The following is a 27,139-nucleotide window of genomic DNA, read 5'->3' as shown; positions in this document are numbered from 1 at the left end:
TAGCAGCTAAGGAAGATGACTCCTCGTCCACTATGCCCAGCCAAGACAAAACCCACTCCGCAAAACTCACACCACTAAAACCAGGAAACACATGCAATACTTGTATTTCTCCAACAAACTTGAGCAAAACTACAAGAGATAGAAAGATGCTTAGCTGACTCCTCCTCACACCTACAAACCGGACAAGCAGCATAAATGAAAACTCTTTTGGTAGCTAAGACGTCATACGTTGGAAGAAAACCAGAGCACCCTCCCAAATAAAATTACGTATGTGCATGGGGATTTGCATGCTCCAAATTCTAGACCACAACCCATTCACTTCGCTAACCTCTTTGCCCTTAATCAGCCTATAGCAGCTCTTAACAGAAAAATTTCCTCTCTTCTACGGGAGCCAAAACCAACTATCAGAAACGTTCCTTAAGCTCTGGGGAACACAAAATATATTGGCAGCAACCTCTGCTGAGAATAAATCAGATATATTGACCTTTACCTTTCGTTCCTACCAATAAGCGATGGTAGCCCTAGGTATTTTCCTTGATCCAACACAATTATAACATTAAGAATGCCCGCAATGATAACCCCAAACTCTGCATTAACATTAGAGCTGAGCATAATATTGGATTTATTAAAGTTTACTCTTTGACCTTATAGCTGCTCATATCGATCAAGAATAAACTTCACTTCCTCGGCCTCCTCCATACTAGCACAAAAAAAAGATAACAGTCATCTGCAAAGAATAAGTGATTCACTGACGGAGCACTTCTACAAATCGAGATACCATGAATTCTTTCCTGACGTTCACTATCGACTAACATACTCGACAACCTCTCAGCACATATAATAAACAAATAAGGGGACAGTGGGTCACCATGTCTCAGACCCCTACTCAGCAGGATGGGACTCATACTATGATTATCGCTAATGCTAGTGTAGCGAACAGCAGTGATGCAAGCAACAACAAGATTAACTCATCTGTGACTGAAACCCAAATTCAACATCATTACTCTAATAAAATAGAACGACATACTCATATGCCTTACTTATGTCAATTTTCAAAGCTGCTGCATAAAACTTTCCTCTCCTTTTCTGTCTTAGATAGTGACCAAATTCAAACGCAATCAAGATATTGTCTGTGATCAAACGCTTCTCAACAAACGCACTTTGATTTTTTGAAATAATGCAAGGCATAATTTTCTTCATTCTATTAGCGAGGACCTTTGCAATAACTTTATACACATCATTACACAGAGAAATTAGTCTCAGATCACTAACAGTCTATGGGTTTTTAATCTTAGTAATAAGAACAATAACTGTATTTGTTAACCCATCTTTCAACACCCCAGATTCAAAAAACTCCTTACAAACACGTACCACATCCCCCCCGACAATATCCAAATATTTTTTATAAACTCCAGGGTTAAAACCATCTGGACCAGGTGATTTATCATTATGCAAGGAAAAACGGCACTTTTAACCTCTGCAGCTAAAATAGAACGACATAAATCGACATTTTGTTCCTCATCAACACGATTTGGGATAGCCACGTAGCCAAACTGAGTATTATTATTGTTATCTTTAAATAAATCATAAATGACTTACAATAACTTCATCAATCTCTCCTTTTGAATACCTCCACACACCATTGCCGTCTTTAATCTTTGACATTCTGTTTTGAGATCTTCTAGCTGACACGAAATTACGGAATAATCTAGTGTTAGCATCATCACTATGCAGCCAGAAAACCTTAGAACGCTGCTTCCAATAATTCTCTTCTTCTCGTAACAGATCATGAAACTCTTCTTGAACCATATTTTAACGACTTGACCCAGCACCTTCTTGTCTAGCATGAAGCCGAACAAGCTCTCTCCTCTTCTTCTTAATTTCTTTTTTATAATTATGCTTCTATGATTTCCCCCAAGCCTCCAACGCCACTTTACTACATTTCAGCTTCTCAACAATATCTCTACCCCTCTCAGCTCCCCAAACTTCCTTAACAACCTCCTTACATCCATTCTTCTCCACCCACACATTATTAAACTTAAAAGATCTATCATACACAACATTATCATCATCTCTCCGGCTTATTAAAACAGGTAAGTGATCTGAAGATGTAGATTCAAGATTCCACATCACGGACTCAGGAAATAATTGAAGCCATGTTTCTGAACAGAAAGCTCGGTCCAGTCTCTCCTCCACACGCCCTCCATCCCCTCTACCTCTAGACCAAGTATACTGATAACATTTGGCCCCAATATCAACTAGACCACAATCAATAATAACCAACCGAAAGCCAGTTAAGAGCCAGTTTAGTTGAGGTTCACCACCACGTTTTTCCTCATTATCCAACATATCTTTAAAATCTCCTAGGATACACCAAGGGACATTATTTTCAGCGTTCAACCTTCTAATAATCTTCCAAGACTCTCTTCTTCTACTTCGTTCCGGACAGCCATAAAACCTAGTAACTTTCCGCCTTCGACCATCTGCTTCCACTACTTCAGCATCTATGTAATTGTTAGATGCACCATTGATCACAACATTCATATCGCCCTTCCAAAACATAGCTAATCCACCCTTTCTTCCCACACTATCAACACAAAACATACTCTCAAACTTCAAAGCAGACTTTAACGCACCAATACGAACAGGAGTAACCAATGTTTCACACAAGAACAGCATCGCTTGATTCTTATGTTTGACCATCTCCTTCAGAAATCTAATTGCACGTGGGCTGGCCATACCCCGAAAATTCCACGCTAAGCAACTCATTGCTTTGGGCAGGCTTGGATTCAAAGGCCCGCCGATCTGTCACTACTTGAGTCTATCATCATATCAGTTGAATGAAAAATAGGCCCATTCTCCAATTCTAGAAGCACAATTTTACTAGCCACTCTCTTCCTCTTTGCATCCCCTACTACCGCATCATTTTCATAATCAAACGAATTATTTTTCTTGCCCATGAAAACAGGGATTTGTTGCTTACTTGTTCCTCCAATAGCCACATTTCTAGCTGACTTTCCAAACTCCACCCGTTATCTCTCCCCTGATCTCTCCCACGAATCATATCTAGTTGATTGCTCTTACTTCTATTTTGAAATTCAATTTTCTGGTCAGGTTGGGTAAGAGTTAGATTTTTAGAGATTCTTGAATTCAAATTTTCCACCTCATCACCGCAACCTCCAACCCCTCCCTCGTCGGACTTTCGCCTCTCAACCATTTATCCAGCAATGACATTCTCCCCTTCATCAAATTATATCTCAAACTAGAATCATACGGTAACATCTCCTTCGGTATTGGATTATCGAAGTATTTTGAACAAAAAATTTTCTGAGTGCCCCATAACACCACAATAGAAACAAAACATAGGGATACGTTCATATTGGAAATTAATCCAACCCCAACCCCAAGCATTCACATTTATTTTTACTTTCATCCTTCTCTTAAGCGGCTTCCTAACATCGATACTAACTCGAATTCTCAAAGAACTTCCTTCTTGTAGTTTATTAACACGATTGTCATGACTAATAAAATTTCCCAAGAAATTTCCCACATCCTCCCCTAGCTTCTTAGATGCCAACCCTAGCGGAATATCCACCAAATGAACCCATAAATCTGCATCCCACAATTCGACACTCGCTGCCGTTTCACCAATCACAAACTGCCGACAAATGAATAAGTGATATTCAAAAGTCCAAGGTCCATCATCTATCACCCTTCGCATATCACGTTCATGGTAGAACTGAAATAGAAATAAGTTTTTAGCTGCCTCAGTAATATGGACACCCTTCACCGGCTTCCAAATAGGAGAAAGAACCAATTTTACAGCAAGCCAATTCACTTGTTTATCCGTCAGAAACCGTCCCACTAGATACCATCTGAATTCCTCTATCTCCTCTTCAGTCTCCACTCCAGACTAATCTAGACCAAACTCCTCCTCACCCTCCACTATTATTCTCTGATTAAAATCCATCAATCCTTGATTTCCATCCATGAGGAACATAACAGTAAAAAAAACCACACAAAAAGAGCTTAAAACGCAGAATTATGATGCTCAAATATGGATTCACGTACACACCATACATGCACAAACACTACCCAGTGACCTTTAATTAAAGTGGGAGACAAATTTCTTTAATATTGAGAAAAAAAAGAACAAAACACAATGATTGCTGGAGAGTAACAACAATCTTACTGGGAAACACACTAACAACAATCTCTGCCACTTGTCGTCGGAGGGCACAAGACTAGACTTTACTTGCCATTATTGCAAGACTTTCGGATTTTGAAAGAGTTGTGGTAGAATACATAAAGAATAAGTTTTTGTAAGTTAGTATAGTATATGTGAATAGGGTTAGTATATATACCGCATTATTAATTATTTATTTAGCTATTATTTACAATTTATTTAGTTATTTTCGGATTAAATACCAAAAGCCATAAAAAGACAGCAAAACACTTTTGGGTTTCTCAAGGGTGTTGTTAAATACCGCCCTAATTTTACTAATTACAGCACTAATTATTACAACTTCGACCTTTTATTAAAAATTGAAAAAAAAACACATTCTCTCAACCTATTCGAATCTCAAAAAACGCAATGACCGATAAGTTTTCAAATTCATCGGGATTTGAGTATCAAGTACCAGAAACAAATTTTCCGGCTTCTCCCAAGGTATTGTTTAAGTTTTTAACGTTTCTTTTACGTTTTTATAATTTTTTTCGCACTGTTCACCTGCCGGACGTCCCAAAATCGCGTCTGGCAGGTAAAGGGACGTCCACATAGGACGTCCCAAATAGTAAGAGACGTCCAACGAGGAGGTTTCCACCTAGTTGAAACGTCCTTCCTCGACGTCTCAACTAGGTGGAAACGTTCACGGGGGACGTTTTCACTTGCAGAAGCCTTCCCGTATCGTTTTAATTTTTTTAAAAATATTTTATAAGCCAATTATTAATATATACACCTAATAGTTTTTTTTATGTTTACTTTACAGGTTCAATTTGAAGTTTTTAGTGATAACAGTATCGATTATAGTGCACAGTTTAATCCCGAAATAAAGTTTAAAAGCGACGTTGAAATGAGTTGCCATTCATATTGAGTTCGAGCTGTTTATTTCTTTCCACAAAAATGGGGGGACACGAAAGCTTTTGAAATGTTCTCGCGGTGAGCGGTATAGAGGAACGTTCACAAATTCAAAATCCTCTGGACAGAAGAATACGAAGACGAAGACGTGTAAATACCCTTTCGCGATTGTGGTGCTGTTGAAGGGATATGCATAGAAAGTCGTTGCAAAATTCGGGAGTACGAGTATGCATAACCTTGACTTGGTTGTCTATCCCAATGGACATCGTCAGATTAGTGGACTGAGTCCCGCGTCCAAACAAATTGTGCGGGATATGAGCACGGCACAAGCTAAGCCGTGTGCTATTTGGGCGGCCCTACAGTAGAAATATCCATCTGACAACCCTACCAGAAGACAAATTAACAACTACAGAGATAACCTGAAGAGGTCGGATTTTGAGGGTAGGGACGTGGTGGGCCAGTTTTATCATATGGCTGTGGAGGGCCGTTATGTTCATTGGACGCTTGCCGATTCGGAAACTAGTGTGTTGACTCACATTTTTCTGGCGCATCCAGATTCTGTGAGGTTACTTGTTGACAAGTTTTCCAACTCGTAATGAAGTGGACTTTAAGTCCGGATTGTCGAACCCACAGAGATGAGAGGTTTAAAGTGAATGAAATATGATTTTGAACTTCAATTCGTTTAGCTAACGAGAGATTGGTTTTTGATTAACACTACGGAAATAAACTCAAGCAATAATAAATAAAGTAAAAGCAACTAACAACTAATTAATTAAAGGATTAAAACAGTAATTAAAAGCGCCTAGTTGCTAATCATGCCAAGTAATTCCTAGGTAATAGGTCGGGTATATGGGTATTGGTTCGGGTCAAGCCATCCTAAGGTATGCAAATCCGCTCTCTCGAGCCGGAAGTCGAAGAACCGACAATTGATTAATAAGTCGAAATCCAACTCACTCTCGCGCAATTGGATGTCGACTACACCAATCAATCCGATTAATCCGCAAACTCAAACAACCGCTAAATTCCTAAATCACTCTCGTGCATCTAGGTGTGAATCTTATGCTTAACTAGTTCTATTTGATTAGTTTAACTCTTGCCCTTACTAATCAAACACGAATCAAAGATTAAGAGGCCAACTTAATATAGGCATTAAGACTAATAAACACAACAAAACACTAACACACATAACCCTAACTAATCACCTAGCAATCATGTATGGCATTCATAAACAACCCCTAGACTAGGAGTTGAGCTACTCATGATTAAACTTAAAGCAATAACTAAGCAATAATTAATAAACATAACAAAAGTGAGAATGATTATCTTTAATAGCAATGAAGAACAATAAATCATAAAGAAGATAATGAAGAATCAAAGATTAAAGCTTGTATTCAATAAATAAATCTTGTTCTTACAAAGCAATAAAGGCTTCCAAGCACCAACAATGGTGGAAACTATGAAGGCACCAAACCCTAAACTATTCTACTCCTAAAAGATGACTAAAAAATATGTAGAGAATAAGTGTTGTATCTTTGATGTGTAGAGATAATGTGCCTTATATAGGCCACACAAAAGAGGAAAATAAAACATCCATGTACAGGTTGTGTCTATCCAAAAGAGGAAGTGGTCCCAAGCCTTGTCCTTTTTGCTCCAGTTCTGAAATCCAGAGTTATGCCTTTGCACGAATCGTGCAAGTCCACTTACTCAATAGTGCACGATCCGTGCAAGAATCCTGGAAGTAATCTGCTTCCTTTCTTTGATGTGCACGAATCGTGCAAGGCTAGGGGAGCTTGTTGCACGATTCGTGCAACCTATAGACTTCACAAAGTCTTCGATTCTTTCGCTCCCGGATTTGCTCTTTGCTTGCTTTCCTTGATTCTTCCCTCTTTCTATGCCAAAATACTCCGCAATGCTCCAATATCCCTAAAATACCCACACATGCTATAAGGTATAATACTAGAAAAGCACGGTGAAACATAGCAAAAGCATGCGGGAAAAATACAATACATAGGAGTATTTTACTCCTATCATTACTCTGAGACTACCGCTGGATAATCGATATGAATTCTACCTACAAGACCAACAAATACAAGATGTTTTTCTTTGAGATTATCGGGATGACTCCGTGCAACAAGAACTTTATTATTGTGTATGCAATTATAAAGGATAAAACTGAGGAGAATTATAGATGGGTATTAGAGAGACTGAGGCTCTTGATTGATGATGATGTCCACCCGACAGCTATTGTTACTGATCGGGAGTTAGGCCTGGTTAGACCAGTGAGATAGGTATCCGCACGTACTTCTCATCTACATTGCACGTGGCACATCATCAAGGATGTGGAAGACAAAGTTTACAGACTATGTGGGTTAGACAGAGGCTATGCAGAGGGAATCAAGAACGGAAGGTGAAAAATATTATTGAAGCTCCTACTGAGACAGAGTATGAGGCGGCTGTGATTCTCATGAGAAATTGAACTAGGGCGTTCCTAGCTGTGGCACAATATGTTGAGGGGACATGGTTGGAACACAAAGAAAAGTTCTGCTGTGGGTGGATGAATAATGTGATGCATTTTGGAAACACCACTACACGTAGAGTGGAGAGTTCACATGCTCATCTGAAGCAGTGGCTTGATTCTAGTACCGGTCCACTGGATACAGTGTGGACGAAGGTGGATATGGTTATACAGTCACAGCTCAGTGAGATTCGGTATGTTATTGTTACACTTGATACTACTACTAGTGATACTTAATAATTGTAGTATTATTAATATAAATGTTATATATATTGGCATGTTCACACTCGAGCAGTCAAGGCGGAATGTAAGCTCCCGGTGTTAGGGTTTCCCATTCAACTACCTATCATGCAAAGTCTCATATTATTGTCTGGATTTAATCGATAAGGAACTGGAGTGTATAATAGATTTGAGTACCGATGTTCATGTACGGTGTGGCTGTGTGCTGAGGTCGACACATCAGATTCCATGTGCATGAGAGCTGAGAGGAGTTATTGATTCAGGTAACACGCAAAACGTTTTTTTCACTAATCATAAATATTTTTTTGTTATTAAAAATTAAAATGTTTGCGATTTATTATTATCAGGTATCCCGATCAATCTGGACAGTATCCACCCCTTTTGGATGAAGCTTGTTATTAGTGATGGGGTTGACATATCCAAACAGGTCGGGTGTGCTGTCGAGTTAGAGGATCACCACTATTTTTAAGGGATCGCTGGAGAGGTGATGACTCAGGATCGCTCCGTGGTTCGCGATATATCCCTTATGATCCACAATCGACTCCATCCAGAGGAATCAAGTTACAGTGAACCCAAGGTGAAAACCGATGTCAGAGGTAGACCGAATGGGAGTTCATCCACTAGGCGGAACCCGAGTCGTTGGGAGTACAGTTTAAATGGCAGTGGCCGTGGCAGTGGTAGTTCATCTCGAGGTCGGGCTTCCATCCCTCCTACATCAGGTGATTTTTAATATATTAATGTTGTCAATATATTTACTTTCAACATATCTTTATATTTAGGTTTAACAATATTGTTAATATACTTTCTTACAGATTCTATCAAGTATGAGCACCTTATTCCAGAAATCATTTTGGCGTTTGTTACAGCGTGTACTGATGTGAGGGCAGACTGCAACTGTGGCTTTGGCGTTGTGGCTGATTACATATACAGGAACCAAGAAAGCTGGGATCTGGCGAGAAAGAACATTGCAAACGAATTAGCTGACCACCGCGAACGGTACAACTATGCTGGTATTTGCGTCGAAGGGATCAACCAAGCCATCGCACGTATCACGTGGGAAGGCGGTCGTTGCGAACCTGCACATTGGATGCAGGTAGTGGATGACTTGTTCCCTAATGCCACTCTTTTCAATGCAGCAGTGATTTTTATACAAAGGGGGAAACCCGGAGAGCCGCACTGGGGTAGTTGTACCGTTCTGCCTTTACATGCTTCCGAGCGCCACACACGGCCTGAAGTAGAGATGGTCATCCTACATTTAGGAAGTTACGCTCACTTTGTTCGTTTAGATTTACTTAACAATTTGTCTGCCCCACCTATACACTTTATATGGTATAGGCACTGCGATAATACTGTTGCGACTTGGGCTAGATTGTATGAGAGTAGGAGAGAATAGTGGAGGCGATTGTCAGGGTGCTTCCGTTTGAATGGATTCAGACCTGTTTCGTATTCTGCGACTTACAAATGTATGTTTACAGTTTTATTATATATTTAAGTACTTATTATTGCATGTGTTGTTTTTACATGTGTTAAATTTAAGGTAAAATTTCGTAAAAAAAGCCAAACCTTTTACAAACGTTTCACAAAAGTCATGACCTTTTAATTTTGTCGATTTTGGCCAAAAATTGATTATTTGGTTTCACAAAAATCATGACCTTTCAATTTTATCGATTTTGGTCAAAATGGATTATTTGGTCTCACAAAAGTCCTAACCTTTCAATATATGTGCGGTCACGTAGGCGCCACATAGGCAAATTAAAATCAAATTGAGAGTTGGCCACAATTGAAACCAAATATTTTTTTTTTGGCCGAAATCGACAAAATTAAAAGGTCAGGACTTTTGTGAAACTTTTATTAAAGGTTTGGCCTTTTTACGACACTTGGCCAATTTCACAAGATTTTCTTTAACCATTTTCTTCTGTTTTTCTTATGCCCCGTGTTTGAATTATACCAACAATGTGTAAACTTTTTAAACTATTGTATTTGAGTATCTAAATAAAAGGAGCCTTTTAGTCCATTATTGATCTGGAAATGCTAAAACATTAATTAATATAAAGAAAATATAATAATCCATAACAGAGTGAAAAATACAACATACATAATCCATAACAGAGTGCAAAATACAACATACAAAATACATCTCAATCAGTCAGTCTAAACTCTCTCATCATCTGTTCCAACTCCTCTGCATGCGCAGCTATGGCTTGCTCCATCTCCGGAATGTCATCCATCATGCAATGTTGACTATGTTGCGCGTGAATAGTACTCATGGTGCCTAGGAAACTCTGGTTCAAAGCAGTAGAACGAGCAAGCCACTACAAAACAAAGATACGACAATTTGAGTTATAACTAAAATTAACAATTAGAGTTACAATTAATATATTTATCAATTAGAAAGTTAAAAAAAACTTACATAGTCGGTGTTGGAGCGAGAAGGGCGGGCTTGTGCTGGTAATGCATCAGTATTGAGCAGCCGAGGGTGCGAATGTCGGGCGTACCACTCCAAGTACTCTGGAGCACATGCGCTAGGAGAAACAGCCACTGCATATAACTTTAGGAACGAAAGCATGTGATCAAATGGAAACATATCCATCTGTCAGTCGCAGCAACTCTGAAGGTCTGCATCACGTACCGAAGTGAACTCCACGGCCTCACGGCCTTCTCAGGCCGATAAATAGGAGGAGGTATAATTTGCACGTAACCCAGCTGACGCACAACCCTAACAAGCATATATGGCTCTGAGATGTCCTTGTACTGTATCCAGCTCATGTATGCAGTCCTGGGAACGGTGATAGCAGGATCGACGCCAAAAGGCAGCGACGTCACCTGTTCCAAAATAAAATAAGAAACAAGAAATTAGTACAACAACAACTAAGTAATTAGAATTTTTTATTTTAATTTACGTACCTCGTCTGCAGTAAGCTGGTCTAAACGGGTGCGTAATGCATAAAGCCGGGTATCTGTTCTCTCCGAAGATGATACGCTCCAAGTGCTAGCTCGTGGAGAAACAGGATCGAGAATTAGTCGCTCACGGTTGGGTCGAAAGCAAAGTACTCATAAATCCATGCCTGAAGTAGTGTCAGACAACCCTTGACAATCACCCCTAGAAGCCACTCCTAGCTGCCGGTACAGGTACGCCAATGTAGCGGAGCCCTAAGACTGAGAAGGCGCATCCCCCAACCCATCCCTAACCTCCCAAAGGCATACCAGTATGAACTTGTGTCCACTCTTTTCAAGAAATAAGGTGCAACCTAACGTCAGCCAAATCCAAGCTATGGCGTCAGTCTCAACCTCACCCGCACCACCCCAACTACATAACTTGATTACCGACTCAATAAAAATTCCTCTCTGGGAGCCAAATGCCCCCCAGAATGAGTTAATAATCTCTCTACACTGATACCTAAAATCTTTACACAAGAACGCTGCAAATCTAACTTATCGGGCGTATCTGTAATCAAAGATCCCTCAACTGGAATGTGGAGTATATAGCACATGTCATGCAGCGTAATAGTCATCTCCCCGAATGTCATGTGAAAGGAGCTAGTGTCAGGCTGCTAACGCTCCACGGAACGTCCAGGTGAGCATACATAGTATTTGGGAGATGTGCCAAACCGGTATGGTTTATCAGACCCCTAACCTCTTCTGAGGTTTTCTTATACCACAACACCAACTTTTGAGAAATAGAGTATCTGTTCTGGCACTTCAACATGCCTCTAAACTCCCCCTCCCATATGTTGGAAGCAACATGACCAAGAAAACTGAGAATCACAGTAACGTCACGGGGTCTACCCGACACTGGAGCACGAACGATCCAATCATCAACAGGGTTTACCTGAGATCGTCTGGTCGACTCTGTAATTATGAATTCAATTATTAATACAAATTTATATTTTTATCAATATTTTCAAATTCACGTAATAATTGAATTATACTTACCAAGGGACGATGAATCGGTCCTCCATCGGGAGGGAGGGCGGGGTGCTAGCTCCTCTAAACTCTGCGGATCATCATCACTCTGAAAGATATCGGGCTAACCATCATCTGAATCACTAGTTCTCGTCTGGTTTCTCTGTCGTCATTGTGAGGGGGCCACATTACGGGTCTGGATATGTCGAGCTCCCGACCCCTCAATATCCATACGTATCATTGGACCATTTCCTCTACCAGGTTGTCTCTGCATTTACCAATTTAAAATAATATTAGTTAAATAACAATATTTGAATTAAATAACATAAATTAAATTCAACTAATTAATTTACCAACTAAACTAACTTTAAAATACAAATGTTAATTAATTTAGCGATAAATTATTTAATTTATTAACAAACTAATTTACCGTTAAACTATTTAATTTATTAAATATCTAATTTATAAACAATTATTTAATTTATTAATTAAATAATTTACCAGGTAATTATTTTATAAATAATTAATTTTAAATAAAAATTGAAAAAAAATCAAAAGGGGACGTGGTGCAGCACGTCCCCTTTGTTGCACGTCCATTGTGGACGTGCAGCAGTACGGCTCCGGCGGACACGATACGAAGGCGTCTGGATCGCGTCAGCAGCAAAAAAATTTAAAAAAAATCGAAAAAAACCTTTATAAATTTTAAAAAACTAAAAACGATTACTTACCCGGTAGAATCGAACATTTGAGCTCGATATAATAATCGTCGTTTTTCGGATTTCAATATGAGCTGAGAGAGTTTGAATGTGAGTTTTTTTATGTAAAGGATAGAAAGGTAATAATACAGGCGGTATGTAGTTAAATTGGAACGGTATTTAACAGTCCACTTTCTTAAAGTATAAAAACGGCTTAAACGGTAATGTTAACTTTTTGAGTAAATGGATAAAAAAAAATGAATTTACATATAAATTTTTAAGGGATAAGAATTAGTCATATTTTTTTGACTTTATCACAATAATTTTAGTTTTTTATGATTTATTTGCAATGAATATGTTTAGTCTTTTAAATTTGCTGATGTACCTCAATATAGTCCTATTGAATTTTGTGAAGCGGATCGCTAACTCGTCATCTAGACGGATGTATCTGAAAAACATTGTATGCTACAGTCCATTATCATTTTTGTACATGTCCCTTAAAAGAATGTATATAATATCAATTAAGAATTATGAATCAGATTAATTTATATCTAAAATAACATAACTACAAAAAAGGGATAATGTTATAAAAATTTACAATATTACGCGTTGTTTCATTTTAATCACGCTCTTTAAAAATCGTCATTTTTCTGCACGAATTATTAATTTTTTTCAAATTCATACACCGTTCAAAAATCCGGTGAAAATTGTTGAGTTGGCAATTATATAGTGACATGTCATAACGAATCAGATTGTGACACATCAGCATTTTTTGCCGGATTTTTGAACAGTCTATGGATTTGAGAAAAATTGATAGTTAGTGTATGAAAATGACGATTTTTAAATACTGTGATAAAAATAAAAAAACGTGTAAAGTTAGTGAATTTTTTTGACATTACCTCTTTAAATATTAAGTATTTAAAAGAATTGTTTATATAGATTTCATTCAACATATATGTTTTATGTAACTTTTTATTCATTATACATATTTCTTCATGAATGTCAACAATGAAAAATTTAATATTTAATTATTTAGACTAGGTAAGAGGTTTAAACTTTTTCATATTATATATCTCCAGCTTTACACGTGTGTGGTGATCAATTATCCAACTTTTATAAACATCACATTTATTAAAATATTCCATAATCTCTATTATCATTTGTTTTAGAAAAAAATATATTATCATCTCCACTAGAATCCAACTGTGATATTTGCTTGTATTTGTTAGTTGTACTTTTTTATTTCGTGACTTCTTTAAAATTACGACACGAGTAGGATATATGACATAATAGATCAGAAATAATACCGTCTTAGTATAGATTTTAATTGATTAATAGGTTGAAAAACAGCCAAATTTTACTTTTTTTTTGTAGCATTCCGACTTTTTAATAAATCATTTTATTCTATTTTGCAATTTTAACTTTTCAATATCATCATAAATAAAAAAAAAAGATGATTTTATTACAATAAAAATTAACACATTTAAACAATTAATTTTAAAAATCATTTCATATTATTTTTACTTGAATAAATTCAAAAAAGTTCTTTATCTTATAAAAATTCAAATAAGTCTCAAATAAAAAAAATTATTATAGAAATATATAATTATTTAATTTTTATTAAAAATAAATTGATTAAAAACAGGCAGGCTGCCCTTTCCAATCCACCGCGCGCCTTTGCATCCACTGCCCCCGCTTTCGGAGCTCAGCTTGTCTTCCATGCTGGTCTTCCAGATCTCGTACTTTCCATGGAAGACGAGGCTAATGGCGGCGGTGGGTTTGAAGTAGGTGATGACAGACTCGAAGGAGACGGTGATTGAGTCGGATGTGTTTTATTTAAGGGGTAATGTTATAAAAATTCACTAATTTTACACGTTTTCTCAATCTAATCATGTTCTCTAAAACATTTCAGAAAAATACACCAACTTTCATTTTTTTCTCAAATTCATACCCAGTAATGATTTTTTTTAATGAAAAAACTAATAGCAAAAAGCAAAAAAACAGCCAAAAGAGAGCAAGACTAAAATAACCTAACAGCTAACCCATCTCCTCTATTTCTCTTGTCCTCCACTGCAATATCATTCAGAACAGCAGATGCTCTTCCATGCAGATGCAGCACTCTTCACTCACAGCTAAAGCAGCTAAACCATGCGCCATTCTGTTGGCATCGCTCGGAGCAAATCCCCACGTCACCTAATCCAACGAGCTAGCTTCAACCAATATGGTTCTGATAATATCATTCAGCTCGTTGATATAAGCTACTTCCCCCCGTAATGCATTGATAATCTGGAGATTATCACTCTCCACAAAGATATTCAAAAACCCATCATCTTTCGCTGCTTGTAACCCAAACAAAACGGCTTCAGCTTCAGCCATGGTGATATCAACGTCGTCATTCAAAAACTTATGACCTGCCATCATCGTATCTCCTACATTATCTCGGACAATACAACCCAGACCCCATTTTCCACCCACGACTTTACCTGCATCTGTATTCAGCTTTACCCAATTCTCCGTAGGCTTCTCCCAATGAACCTCAGCTCTCACAATCTCTTCCTTACCCAACAAATTTGCAGCCACATACTCAGAGAGAGTGTTGTTACACAAGGCTATAACCTTGTTGCAAGGAATATCCACATTATTAAAACAAAATTGGTTTCTGGCGAACCAAATCGACCAACACATGACCTAGAACATTTCCACTTCAGATTGCTGAAAAGATTGCAGGTAAGAGTCTGTCCAGGTTAAGAAATCCACACCGTCCCCTCTATTCGAATCCAGACCAAAAAAACTAGCAAACCAAATGCCACAGACCAATGTGCAGTCTTTGAAAACATGATCTGTTGTTTCAATCATCCCACACCTGGAGCATAAACCATCGCCCATCTGAGTTCGATGTAGGATGGAGCTCTTAGTCGGGAAGCTTGGATTTATCAATCTCCACACAAAATGCTAGATCTTGGGAGGAATTTTAAGCTTCCAAATGTTGTTCCAGCTTTTCAAAAAACCCGTCCCTGTGTTCCCAGAAGAGCTCGCTGATCTGCTGCCATCTAACGCCATAAAATAAGCTGATTTTACCGAAAAATGACTCGTCTTTGAGTAGTTCCATACCCACGAATCATTTGCATTAACATTTCTCCTTGGCAAGCGGAGGAGATCATCAGCATCTGATTCTCTACAAGAATCTCGGACCACCTGTATATCCCAAGACGCACCATCTGAAGACAAAAAATTTCTAACCATCATGTTCGAATCCACAGCAGGGTTTTTCTGAAACACATGAAACAACCCGTCACGAGGGATCCACGGATCATGGAAAACTCTAATGCTGTCACCCCTACCTACTTTCCATCTCATCCCTTTCCGAAGAGTTGGGATAGCGCTATGAATGCTTTTCCACATGAAGCTAGCTCTCGGGCATAATTTTGCATCTATTAAAGACGATCTCGGATAAGACTTAGCTTTGATTAATTTTGAGGCTAGAGAATTTTCAGCATTAACCAATCGCGAACACTGCTTAGCTAACATTGCCGTATTAAAGCATTCGATGTTTCAGAAGCCAAGACCTTCAATCCGCTTTGCCATACACATCTTTTCCCAACCCACCCAAGCCATACCTTTCTGACCGTCCCCCTTCTATTATAAAAAATTAGACATCAAACTTTGAAGCTCTCTACAAACCGAGATAGGCATTTTAAAAACCCCCATCGTATACGTGGGAATAGCATGAATAACCGCTTTGAGGAGCACCTCTTTAGCACTCTTCGAGAGGAACTTTTCTTTCCATCCATTTAATTTCTTCCACACCCTTTCAAGAAGAATATTGAAGATTTCTCTTTTTACCCACAAAAGTCGGAAGACCCAAATATCGGTCATGATGAACCACCTCCTTCACACCTAAACTTCTAGCCAAAGCTCTCCGAGAGACAGCTTCCACATTTTGGCTAATAGAAACAGCCATTTTATCAAAATTTATAACCTGTCCCGAAGCCATCTCATAGCATTTAATATTTTTTTTTAACTTCAGCTCCCTTTGTTTCATTTGCTCGAGGAAAAATAACAGAGTCGTCAGCGAAAAACAAATGTGAAATAGTCGGCGCAGTTCTCGCAATCTTTATACCATGCAGCTTTTTGGACCCAACCGCATTGGATATAATACCAGAAAATGCTTCTGCGCAAAGAATGAACAGGAATGGAGATAGCGGATCTTCTTGCCTGAGTCCCCTCTTTGGAACGAAAATATCTTAAGGACAGCCGTTGATAAGAACCGAAAACGAAACCGAGGTAATGCACCGCATAATCAGCTCCATAAACCTCCTAGGAAAACCAACCTTCTCCATAATCGTGTCTACAAAACTCCACTCTATCATAGGCCTTGCTCATATCGAGTTTCATGGCCATAAAACCTTGTTTGGACTTCCTCTTCATGCGCATATGATTGGAACACTCAAAAGCAACCAGAATGTTATCCGTGATCAGCCGACCCGGCACAAACGCACTTTGATTCTCCGAGACAATGTGAGTGAGGACATATTTCAGTCTGTTTGTTAAAACTTTAGAGACAATTTTATAAATCACGTTGCAAAGACTGATAGGCCTGTAATCTTTCATAGTTTCTGGGTTTTTTACTATTTGAATCAACACTACATGCGTATGGTTAAACCTATTTGGAAACTTGCCCCCATTCAGAATATCTAGCACCAAAACTTCACATCCCTCCCAACAATGTGCCAATAATTTTGATAAAATAAAGGCGACATGCCATCTGGACCCGGAGCCTTATAAGGATTAATTTGTTTCAGAGCTCGTAAAATTTCCTCTTCTGCATTTGGCCTGCTCAGATCAGCCACCATATCATTAGATAACCTCTTACTGATTCCCTCAAGAGCTGCATCCTGATCTGTAGGATTAGAGCTAGCGAAAAGATGTTGAAAATAATCCATCGCTACTTTACCCATCCCCACTGTGTTTTCCCTCCACACTCCATCGTTGTCATAGAGACCAGCAATATTATTTTTTCTGTATTCTCAATGACGCGTTTTGGTAAAAAAACGAGGTGTTTTTATCTCCATCTTTCAGCCATGACACTTTTGCCCTTCGCTTCCACATCATTTCTTCACTATGAAGCATTTCATTCAGCTCTTCTTCGACCATATTCATATTTAGGTATTGCTCGGCATTAGGAACCCCCACATGAAGGCTAGCCAACTATTCTCTCTGCTTTCGGATACGTTTTGATAAGTTCCCCACCACGTTCTATTCCAACTACAAAGCTGCGGCAAAGAATTTGAAATTCTGTTCCAGGTTGTAGCCGAGTTTGTCACCATGTCCGCACCCCAAGCATCTCTAATAACTTCCTCATAGTCCGCTCTTCTGACCCACATTGCTTCGAATCGTTGGGCTTTGTATATTTTCTCAAGCTTAGAACTGCTTCTATATTTTGTCTCTAGAAGCAGCGGGGAGTGATCAGAATTCTCCCTAGGAAAAACAAAGACCGTGGCTGCAGGAAAAGTACTTCTATAAATTGAGTTGCCAAGGATACGGTCAAGTCTTTTTAGGATTGGTTCACGATCACCATTGCCCCTGCACCAAGTAAAATGAGAACCTTTTGATGGCAGTTCCTCTAACTGAGCCGTCGAAACCGCCTCCCTGAAGTTTCTCATCATTCTCTATTCTCTTATACGACCCCCTGTTCGTTCAATTTGCCAAAAGATTTAATTAAAATCACCGCCCACTATCCACTCCTCATGATCCTCTAAAGACAAGTTACGAAGAAGCTCCCATGAAAGGAACTTTTCGTTCTCCTTAGGGAAACCATAGAACCCAGTTAAACGCTAGCTACAAACGCCTCGACCCTAAGAAACTTGTACATCTATGTAATTTGGTTATTTTGAACGCAAAGTCACCTCGAACCCCACCCTCCATGCCAAGACCAGGCCTCCACTAGCACCCCAACTATCCACTGGAATAGATACTTCAAAATTCAACCTACTGAAAATACATTTTATCCTTGCTAAGTCCAACTTGGTTTCGGATAAGAAAACCAAATCGGGGGAGTAACGTTGGATAATACAACGTAGAGAAATAACTGTTCGGGGGTTTCCCATACCCCGACAGTTCCAGAATAAGTGTTTCATGGCTCCTAGCGGACCCGGTCTACTTCCGAGTCAGCCGATATAATTGCATTTAATACACCAACACCACCTTCTTTCACTTTCTTGGTAATCACTTTACCGTCAATGTCCATATTACTGGACTCATTCACATCTCCCATCTGAATTTTCTGGATGATTTGTATAGGAGCATTACCTCCCGGCGTAGTATATGCATGTTTCTTTCATTTTTTACCTCCACCCGTAGACAACCCCTTACTGCTCCCCTTCTCAAAATTCACAGCAGCCAACTTTGTTGCCTCCCCTTTACTCAAGACTAAGGCCCTTTCCGCATTTGTTTTTATTGTTTTATGAGTAAGCTCATCATTTAGTTCACAATTTTTCATGCTACTGTTCACTTCATGTATTATGTCCACACTGCCATTAAAACTTCCACACCCCTCCATTTCTTTCCCCACATCTAGATTCTGTTCAGTACCTTTATCACCCACTTTGTCGCAGTTGAAATTGAGCTTGCGATTGATTTCCTTTATTAATCCTTCCTCCCTCTCCTTATCAAGCTGTTGAATTTTTTTGATTTTTTGGAGAGGTGATGCACGCAATTCTTCCCCATATTGGAGATTCTCCCTCTTTGATAACTCCAGCTCCAACTCACAGTCTTGGTCTAGGTGACCCAGCTTTCCACATTTATAGCAGACGTTCCCTAGCCTTTCATATTTAAATTCGAGCCATCTAGGGTTGTTCTTACCATCTCTGACCATAACCCCTCTACTCAATGGTTTTGAAACGTCAATCTCAACCAGAACACGTAAGTATCTGCACCATCCGCCCAACCTATCCTCATCGGCCATCATGACTGTTCCAGCCCTTCTCCCCGCTATAGTCGCCATATCTTTTGTCATTCGTCCAATTAGGACATTCAGAATTCGTATCCAAAAGGCTTCCATGTCAAATACCATCCCATTGGGAGTAGCGTTAGGGTTTGTTTCCTTCAGTAATAGGAGATGATTATCAAAGGTCCAAGGGATGCCTTGTATAACCCTCTCTTTGTCTCTCAAAGAATAAAATTGCAGAACAAACGTATTATCCGGCCATGGTTTCAACCCAAAACCCTTATTTAATTTCCATATTAAGTTAAACATTCTTCTCATCGCGTCCACGTTTATGGTTTTATTAATGAATAATTTCCCATTCAGACTAAATAGGGTTTTCACATCATCCGTCTTTCCAACCACCTCCTCAAGCACTATCTCCTCCGCTTCCTCCTCTATTAGGGCCAACTCTTTTTCCTTTGCTTTTATACGTAACACCCCTCCTTCCATGAGGACAGGGACTGCAGCAAAAACTGAATACTAGAGAGTCTAGACTAAAACTTGAAAAATTCAAGACGAACAAACCTACCAAACCCTAGTTTTTTAGATAAACCCTAGAGAGAAGAGGAGACTTTTTTTTTTCCGTCAATTCTTCTGTTAAGAAGTTTTTGTAAAATTACATTTTTAATGACTTGACACTTACTCATTGGTATAATTTAGGCCTAATTACTTAAAAAAATCCCACCTTTTAACATTTATTCTTATACCCTGACCTAAAAAAAAGTTCATTTGTACCTTTTTTTGAATTTTTCATTTTCGTCTCTACCCTAAAGAGCTAATTTGACCTTTTTTTATTTAGAAAAATATTCAAAATGATCCTTTAAATTCAGCTTATATTCTAATTAAATATTAATATTATTAATCATTTATAATGTTGAGAAAATTACACAATAATTACTATTGCGGTAGTTTCTTTCTCAAATACCAACACTTTGTTAAGTTTTCTCTTCTATCCAATAGGTTTTACACTAAATAGCTGAGTTGACATAATTATTACATTTTATACCCATATGACTTTTCTTTTCTTTATACAGATCTGTCAAACACTCAACTTCTTCATTTTCTGCCATGGCTTGCTTTTGGGTTTCTAATTTCTTGTCTTTTTCTTTTAATTTTTGCTTTTGGATTCTTCACTATTACCCAATGAGCAATTTCCATGGCGGAACTGAAGACCTTAACTCTCCCCGATCTCCTGTTCTCCTACGATGCTCTTAAGCCATAAATCAGCAGTGAGATCAAGATGCTTCATCATCAGAAGCACCACAAAGCCTATGTGAAAAACTACAACAACTCTCTCGAGCTTCTTCACCGGCCATTAGAAACGGCGACTCGTCCACCATAGTAACTCCTTCGTGTCTTTGGAGAAGCTGGTTTAGAAAATGAACAAAGAAGGCGGAGCCGTCAACGAATTTGGGTGGGTGTGGCTGAGGTTGGAGAAGGAACATAACAAGTTGCCGGTGGAGACGATGATGAATTAGGATCTGTTGATGACTAAAGGACCAACTCTGCTTCCTTTTGTGGGTATTGATGTGTGGGAGCATGCTTACTGTTTGCAGTACATGAATGATTTAGTGTGTGACTTTTGACCTCTTTGTTATGGAGGTTTTTAATGAGTAATTTAATGGTTTTATTTTGTTAGTCAAAAGGAAGGAATGATTTAATTAGCAACTACAGATGCATTTAGGAGCTATAACTCTTAAAGAACCTTACTTTTTTATAGCTATATTATAATTTCTATTTTATGAGTTTTGATTTGTGATTCTAATGATTTTCTTTTATAATGTAGTGGTAGATCTATGGATTTGATCATTTTAATTAAGGTATTGTTGCGTGATGATGTTAAAGATTATTGCCTTCTTCTTGTATGGACATGGAGTCTGAAACAAATCCAAATATAGCTAATGTAGTCAGGCTATAATCAATTTTATGTTTGTATATTTTGTGTTGTTTTTAATGGTGATTTCATTGATTCAGAATTTGAAGGGAATGATATGATCAAGAATTTGTGGCAATCCTAGCTGAACGGTTTAAAATTTTAGGTTCGACTGGTTATGTTTGAGGTTTATCTGAATTATTTTTGAAATTTGATTTGTTATGTAAAGTAGAAAAATATAAATATTTACGTTTTTGATATAAAATTGAATGTGTAAATTTAATTTCAACTAATGATAAATTTAATAAAGACATTATATAGTTACTGGTTCAATTTATTATGTATATACATATTTGATACATTAACAATACATCATATATACACTACTGATACATTGTAGGTTAATCGCCGATACATTCCAAATACATTTTTGATATATCGTAAATACATATTGTCGACACATCATAAAATACACCATTAATACATTGTAGATACATGTTCTTTTTTCATTATTATTTCAACGAAATGAATTTAGTTGATACACCATTGATTACGATTTTTTAGAATCCATCTCCAATTCAAAATGATTATTTTCAACAAAATAAATTTCAAAATGACTGATACATGTGTGTATTAGTGATATATAGATGATACATTTCTGATACGTAGCAGATACATAGATGATACATGTTTAATTTTTTTAGATATTTTAACGAAATAAATTTTAAAATGACAGATATCGTAATACATTATCGATACATCATGAATACATCATAGATATAGAGGAGAAAAATTAATAGTAAAATTTTAATACATTACCGATGTATCATCTATATCTTGCAATACATTGTAAATACATGGCCGATACATCGTAAATATATTATAAATATAAACAATAAATTGAGCTAAAATGCAAAACTTCGTGCAACATGGAAAAATAAAAGGACGGAGCAAACATCACATATTTAATAGGAAGACACATTGCTTAAATACATATATCGAATACATATTAGAAGCAACATATATATATTTTTAATTACATAATATATAATATATATACTTTTTTATAACGTAATTTATGCGTTTTTAAAACATGTGATACATATATCTTTAAATTTAAAATATATTATACATATACACATAAATAGTACATAAACTAATACATATGTGTATATATATATACACACACATATATTTATTATTTACATTTATTTTTAAAAATACGAGAAAATGAATCAGTGACACATTCTAGATACATAACAGATACATAGCGTATACATATCTGATACATGTTTAAATTATTTTGACATGCTGAAATTCGCTGACACGCGCTGACGCGTGACTGACGCGCGTGTCAGACGCGATTCTGACGCATGTCAGACGCGTTTTTGACCAGTTATGACACATTTTTGTCCTTTTTTTTTGCTTTGTGTGTGCCATGTGTCTCTTATTTAGTGGTTTGGTTAGAATATGTAAACTTTTATCTTTTTTGGTATCAATGTAAATTATTAGATTGGTGTGTATTTTTGTTATTTTTTATTTAAATATTAATATTTCTGTGGTTTTCTCTATAATGTTTTCATCATTTAATTAATTTAATTGTCAAAAATTTAAATTTTAGGGTAGAGATGAGAACAAAAAATCAAAAAAATGATACAAATGAACTTTTTTCTATGTGAGGATATAATCGAAAAAATATTATAAGATGAGGTTTTTTGAGTAATTAGGCCTATAATTTATTGAGATTTGAGCCATTTTTAACTTAGAGATATTGTGAAAGATTTAGAAAAAGAAGGAAAGAAAAAGTAGAGACAATCTTTCTTCTCCGGCTGCCGTCAATGGTTTGATTTTTGTTGTTGACGGTAGCCATCCCTTTATTTATGTTATTTTAATTTGATAGAATATAATAAATAGCGACTCTTTTTCATTTTTTTGATGGATTAAAACCTATCAACGAAGCGTAATTCATTTACCAAGAAGTGAAGATAGATCGAAGATCTTTCATCAATAAAATGGAATCGTTTATGAGCTATATTAGTTTTATTTGTTTTTCATTGTTTGTTTTTTTTCTGAATGTTTTATGTTGTCCTTTCATTATGAAAGGTTTGTTGTCCTTTCTCTGTGAAAGGTTTGTTGTCTCCTTTTTATGTAGGAGTTTGCTGTCTCTTTTTTATGAAGGAGTTATCAAGTGGTGATTGAATAGAATGCTCTGAGTTTGTGGGTGATTGGATAAGTTTTGATCGACGAGTGATCGAAGACTGCACTTATTTAGCGAAACAGTTAATAATTTATTTTTATTTTCGTAAGTAAGATCTGCGAATCAGGCAGCATGTTGTCTGTTCCATGTCAGGTCATCGGATTTAGTTTTCGAATTATTCCGAATTTCTTACAAATGTAACTGTTTCATATTCGATTTAATGAGATTTGATGATTTCAAAAAAAAAAAAAAGTAGAGACAATCAAACACTAACAACACACCTTCACTGGTTGAGGTGAAAGAGACATGAACGAACAGAGCATCCAATGACTCGAAAAAAAAAAATGTAGTAATTAGTTTTAGTTTTCATTGTCTTAATGTCAACTTCATGGAGGCCCACTTACTATATATAAATATATCTATTTAACATACGCATTATGATTATGTAGTAGTTGGTGGTGGGTTTGTTTTTCATATATACTCGAAGCCGACTCTCTCACAAAATTATTCTCAATTTTAAGGAACTAATAATACTTGTTATTACATCAACAAACGTAAGTTTACTGCATACCCTTTTGTTTTATTTTTGTTTTTGTTGATTTCTGATATGAATTTGTGTGCAGCTGGAGTGGAAGAAAGGGAAAGTGAGTAGCTTGTTGAGGGGAAGATTAAAGCTGAAACCCATGCCTTTGAATATACTTCATGATGCTGATGGTTTTCCCAGGCTTATCTTGACTGAGCCTGCTGGTTCATCAGCCGAGGTTCTTTTTCTTTTCTTTTTTAAAGTTGTCTCCTTTGAGTTTTCTTGATTCTAATTTGATTATTTTCTTGTATCATGGAATTTTAATGATTCAATTGTTGTGGGTTGGTGCAAATGATGATGTTGGAAAAAGAAAGTTTTTAGTTTCCACATGTAGAATTGTAAAATCAATGATCTTAACTGAAAAGGGAAAAAAAGGAAACATTATGGTGAAGTTATGAGATTAGATTCTTTGAAAAGTTTGAAGGTTGGGGGTGATGGTGTTATGATTTAGAAGAACGGAGAGAGAAAGATTCGATGAAATTGATTGCGATAGATAATTATAATATGATAAGAGTTTCAGAAACCTTTCCGAAAATGAATGAAACACTGAAACGTAGAACACGAAAAGTTTCTATGCTACATAGTCTTCGGGGAAGAGGGACACTGGGTCTCGAATTCGATCACCTAGCGCTCTCTGTCTTTTCTTTGCTTTAGTAGGACCCAATTTACCATAGGATTATAGTTTGAAAGATCAAACAACTGCTGTGCCTTCCAAGTACTATAGAAGGATTCTACTGTTGAACATAGGCAAAAATTTAACTTTTTGCAGTCCTTAACAGTTTCCTCCAAATGGTTTCAGGTCCTTCTGTACGGTGGGCAGGTTGTTTCGTGGAAGAATGAACGCCGGGAAGAATTACTTTTTATGAGCAGCAAGGTGAGGTGCCATTTTTCATGGCTATTTTAAACTAGTTTTGAGCCCTCACTGTTGCTTAAGCATTCTATGATCTAGAAATGACTCCTTTTGTGACATAGCTCTGTCTTTAAGGGGTAAGAGCAATTAGTTTCTATGTTTTAACTTTTTGATGTCTGAAGTAATTCAATCTTGAGAACTTTGGTCAAGGGAAGGCCGCCACTTCCTTCTAGCAGTTTCCGAACAACTATTCTTCTTGCAGTCTTGTCTCAACTGGATGGTAAACAAATTAGCTGGTCTAGTCAGATGTTTACACTTAAGAAATTGATAATGAGTACATGTTAAACCTACTTTTAAATTTATATAACTCGGTCATTTGCTTTCGATTTAAGTTTTTCATGAGTTCTTAGTTACGCACTTCTGTTGTTTTTCAAAAGAGACTGATTAATGTTTGCCTCAAACTCAGTTATATTGATTAGAGTTGTTATGTAAACTAAATCTACTTTATTCTTGTCTTTTAGGCTGTTTGGAAGTCGCATAAAGCCTTCAGGGGAGGTATATCAGTCTGCTTTCCACAGGTTTGTCATTCTTGTGACATTGAACCAAGCAAACTCTATTTCAATTTTTGACCGTCAAAATTATAAACCAATTGCTTTTTCAGTTTGGAAATCTTGGTTTACTTGAACAACATGGATTTTCAAAAAACAAATTGTGGTCATTGGACAGTGATCCTTCTCCGTTGCCGCTAGTGAATCATCAGTCATCCGTGGATCTGATCTTGAAGTCCACAGAAGAGGATCTGAAGACATGGCCGCGTAGGTATGTGTGCAAATTGTATATTTGTACTGCTTGCTTTAGACCAAGACATACAACACATAAATAAATATTTACATCTGCTGTCTTTTGCAGCTTCGAATTGCGGCTTCGTATCACTCTGAGTCCCGGCAAGCTTACTTTGATACCACGTGTGAGAAATATAGATAACAAGGCTTTCTCTTATAATTTTGCACTTTGCAACTACTTGTCCGTATCAGATATCAGGTTAGTCTTATAAATTTAACACAACTTGCTATTTGGCTGTACTCACATATATTAAAATTTTCTGTTGGTGGATATACATTTTTTATTTGTTCGAGAAACTTTTGTAAAATGCGGTTTTAACTGCAGTGAAGTGCGCGTTGAGGGCTTGGAGACGCTCGATTACTTTGATAATCTAATGCGAAGAGAAAGGTTCACGGAGCAGGCGGATGCAATTACTTTTGATTCTGAGGTACTGTAATTAGGCATTCAATATGTTTGTTTATATATGTAATATGCATTCAAGTAATTCCTTCTGGATACTGTAATTTCAGATTGATAGAGTATATTTGAGCACTCCTACAAAGACGGCTATTATTGACCACGAGAAGAAGAGAACTTTTGTGCTGCGGAAAGATGGCATGCCTGATGCAGGTTCGGATTATATCACTATCCTGGCTATCTAAACATAAAAAATTCAAAACTCGACTTGAACTTGTTAGAGTTTTATTATAGAAGCTTGAGCCGAAGCTCGTTAGTATAATTAAAAATTGAGTTCCAGTCGGCTCGACTTGGTTATCTATATAAATATCTAAAATTTATTTTTTAGTATAAAGTAAGTAGTTTTGTAGAAATGACAATAAAAAACTTAATCGATATTGAATAATTTTTCCGTGTAATTCACAAGTTGGCTCAACTGATGGGAATGGTTGATTATGCAGTTGTGTGGAATCCATGGGACAAAAAGGCGAAGGCTCTGCAAGATTTGGGGGATGAGGACTACAAAAGCATGTTACGAGTGGATTGTGCTGCTATTGAGAACACAATTATCTTGAAACCTTTTGAAGAATGGAAAGGGTACCAAGAACTGTCTACTGTGTCATCAAGCTACTGCAGCGGGCAGTTGGATCCTAGGAAGGTTCTTTATGGATTTTAGACATCTTTTACTTAAACTACAAATTGTGTAACATATGTAAGAACTTCTTGTGTCTAACTTCATGATACTGCGCACCTGTCGATACAGTGATTTATAATAAATCAGTTTTGCTCAAAGCTTGGAAATATAATTATCAAATTATGCAATTAAACATGTCTAACTATAATTGGATTCAAGTTTCGTGTTTCCCCCTCGACATGAATCGATGCAATTCTAAACAAAGTGAACCAACCCGATTAGTTTGGTTTTGTTTGAAAAACATTTACT

The 27,139-nt window shown here is 37.1% G+C and overlaps 2 protein-coding genes across 2 annotated transcripts; one reads left to right on the top strand and one right to left on the bottom strand.

Annotated features, from left to right (window-relative positions):
• Positions 1–1,902: 1,902 nt before the first annotated feature.
• Positions 1,903–2,769, bottom strand: LOC126672367 (uncharacterized). Its single transcript, XM_050366318.1, has one exon. The coding sequence runs from the start codon at positions 2,767–2,769 to the stop codon at positions 1,903–1,905; it is 867 nt and encodes a 288-aa protein (XP_050222275.1).
• A 21,153-nt stretch (positions 2,770–23,922) lies between these two features.
• Positions 23,923–26,988, top strand: LOC126674723 (putative glucose-6-phosphate 1-epimerase). The gene is made up of 9 exons (XM_050369216.2): positions 23,923–24,039; positions 24,109–24,246; positions 24,868–24,942; positions 25,440–25,496; positions 25,580–25,737; positions 25,828–25,959; positions 26,086–26,188; positions 26,271–26,370; positions 26,658–26,988. The coding sequence occupies exons 2-9, from the start codon at positions 24,169–24,171 to the stop codon at positions 26,870–26,872; spliced, it is 918 nt and encodes a 305-aa protein (XP_050225173.1). The 5' UTR covers positions 23,923–24,039; positions 24,109–24,168; the 3' UTR covers positions 26,873–26,988.
• The last annotated feature ends 151 nt before the right edge of the window (positions 26,989–27,139 follow it).

This window comes from Mercurialis annua, linkage group LG3, assembly GCF_937616625.2.
Source record: "Mercurialis annua linkage group LG3, ddMerAnnu1.2, whole genome shotgun sequence".
NCBI lineage: Eukaryota > Viridiplantae > Streptophyta > Magnoliopsida > Malpighiales > Euphorbiaceae > Mercurialis > Mercurialis annua.
The sequence above is the reverse complement of the archived record's forward strand: the minus strand, read 5'-3'. Positions and strand labels throughout refer to the sequence as shown.

What these genes read in the sequence shown, in the direction of transcription:
- LOC126672367 (XM_050366318.1), bottom strand. Translation starts at nt 2,769, where the DNA reads ATGAGTTGCTTAGCGTGGAATTTTCGGGGTATGGCCAGCCCACGTGCA.
- LOC126674723 (XM_050369216.2), top strand. Translation starts at nt 24,169, where the DNA reads ATGCCTTTGAATATACTTCATGATGCTGATGGTTTTCCCAGGCTTATC. An exon ending in TATCAGTCTGCTTTCCACAG is followed by an intron (nt 25,497 to 25,579) that starts GTTTGTCATTCT and finishes TTGCTTTTTCAG; the next exon opens with TTTGGAAATCTTGGTTTACT. An exon ending in AGATGGCATGCCTGATGCAG is followed by an intron (nt 26,371 to 26,657) that starts GTTCGGATTATA and finishes TTGATTATGCAG; the next exon opens with TTGTGTGGAATCCATGGGAC.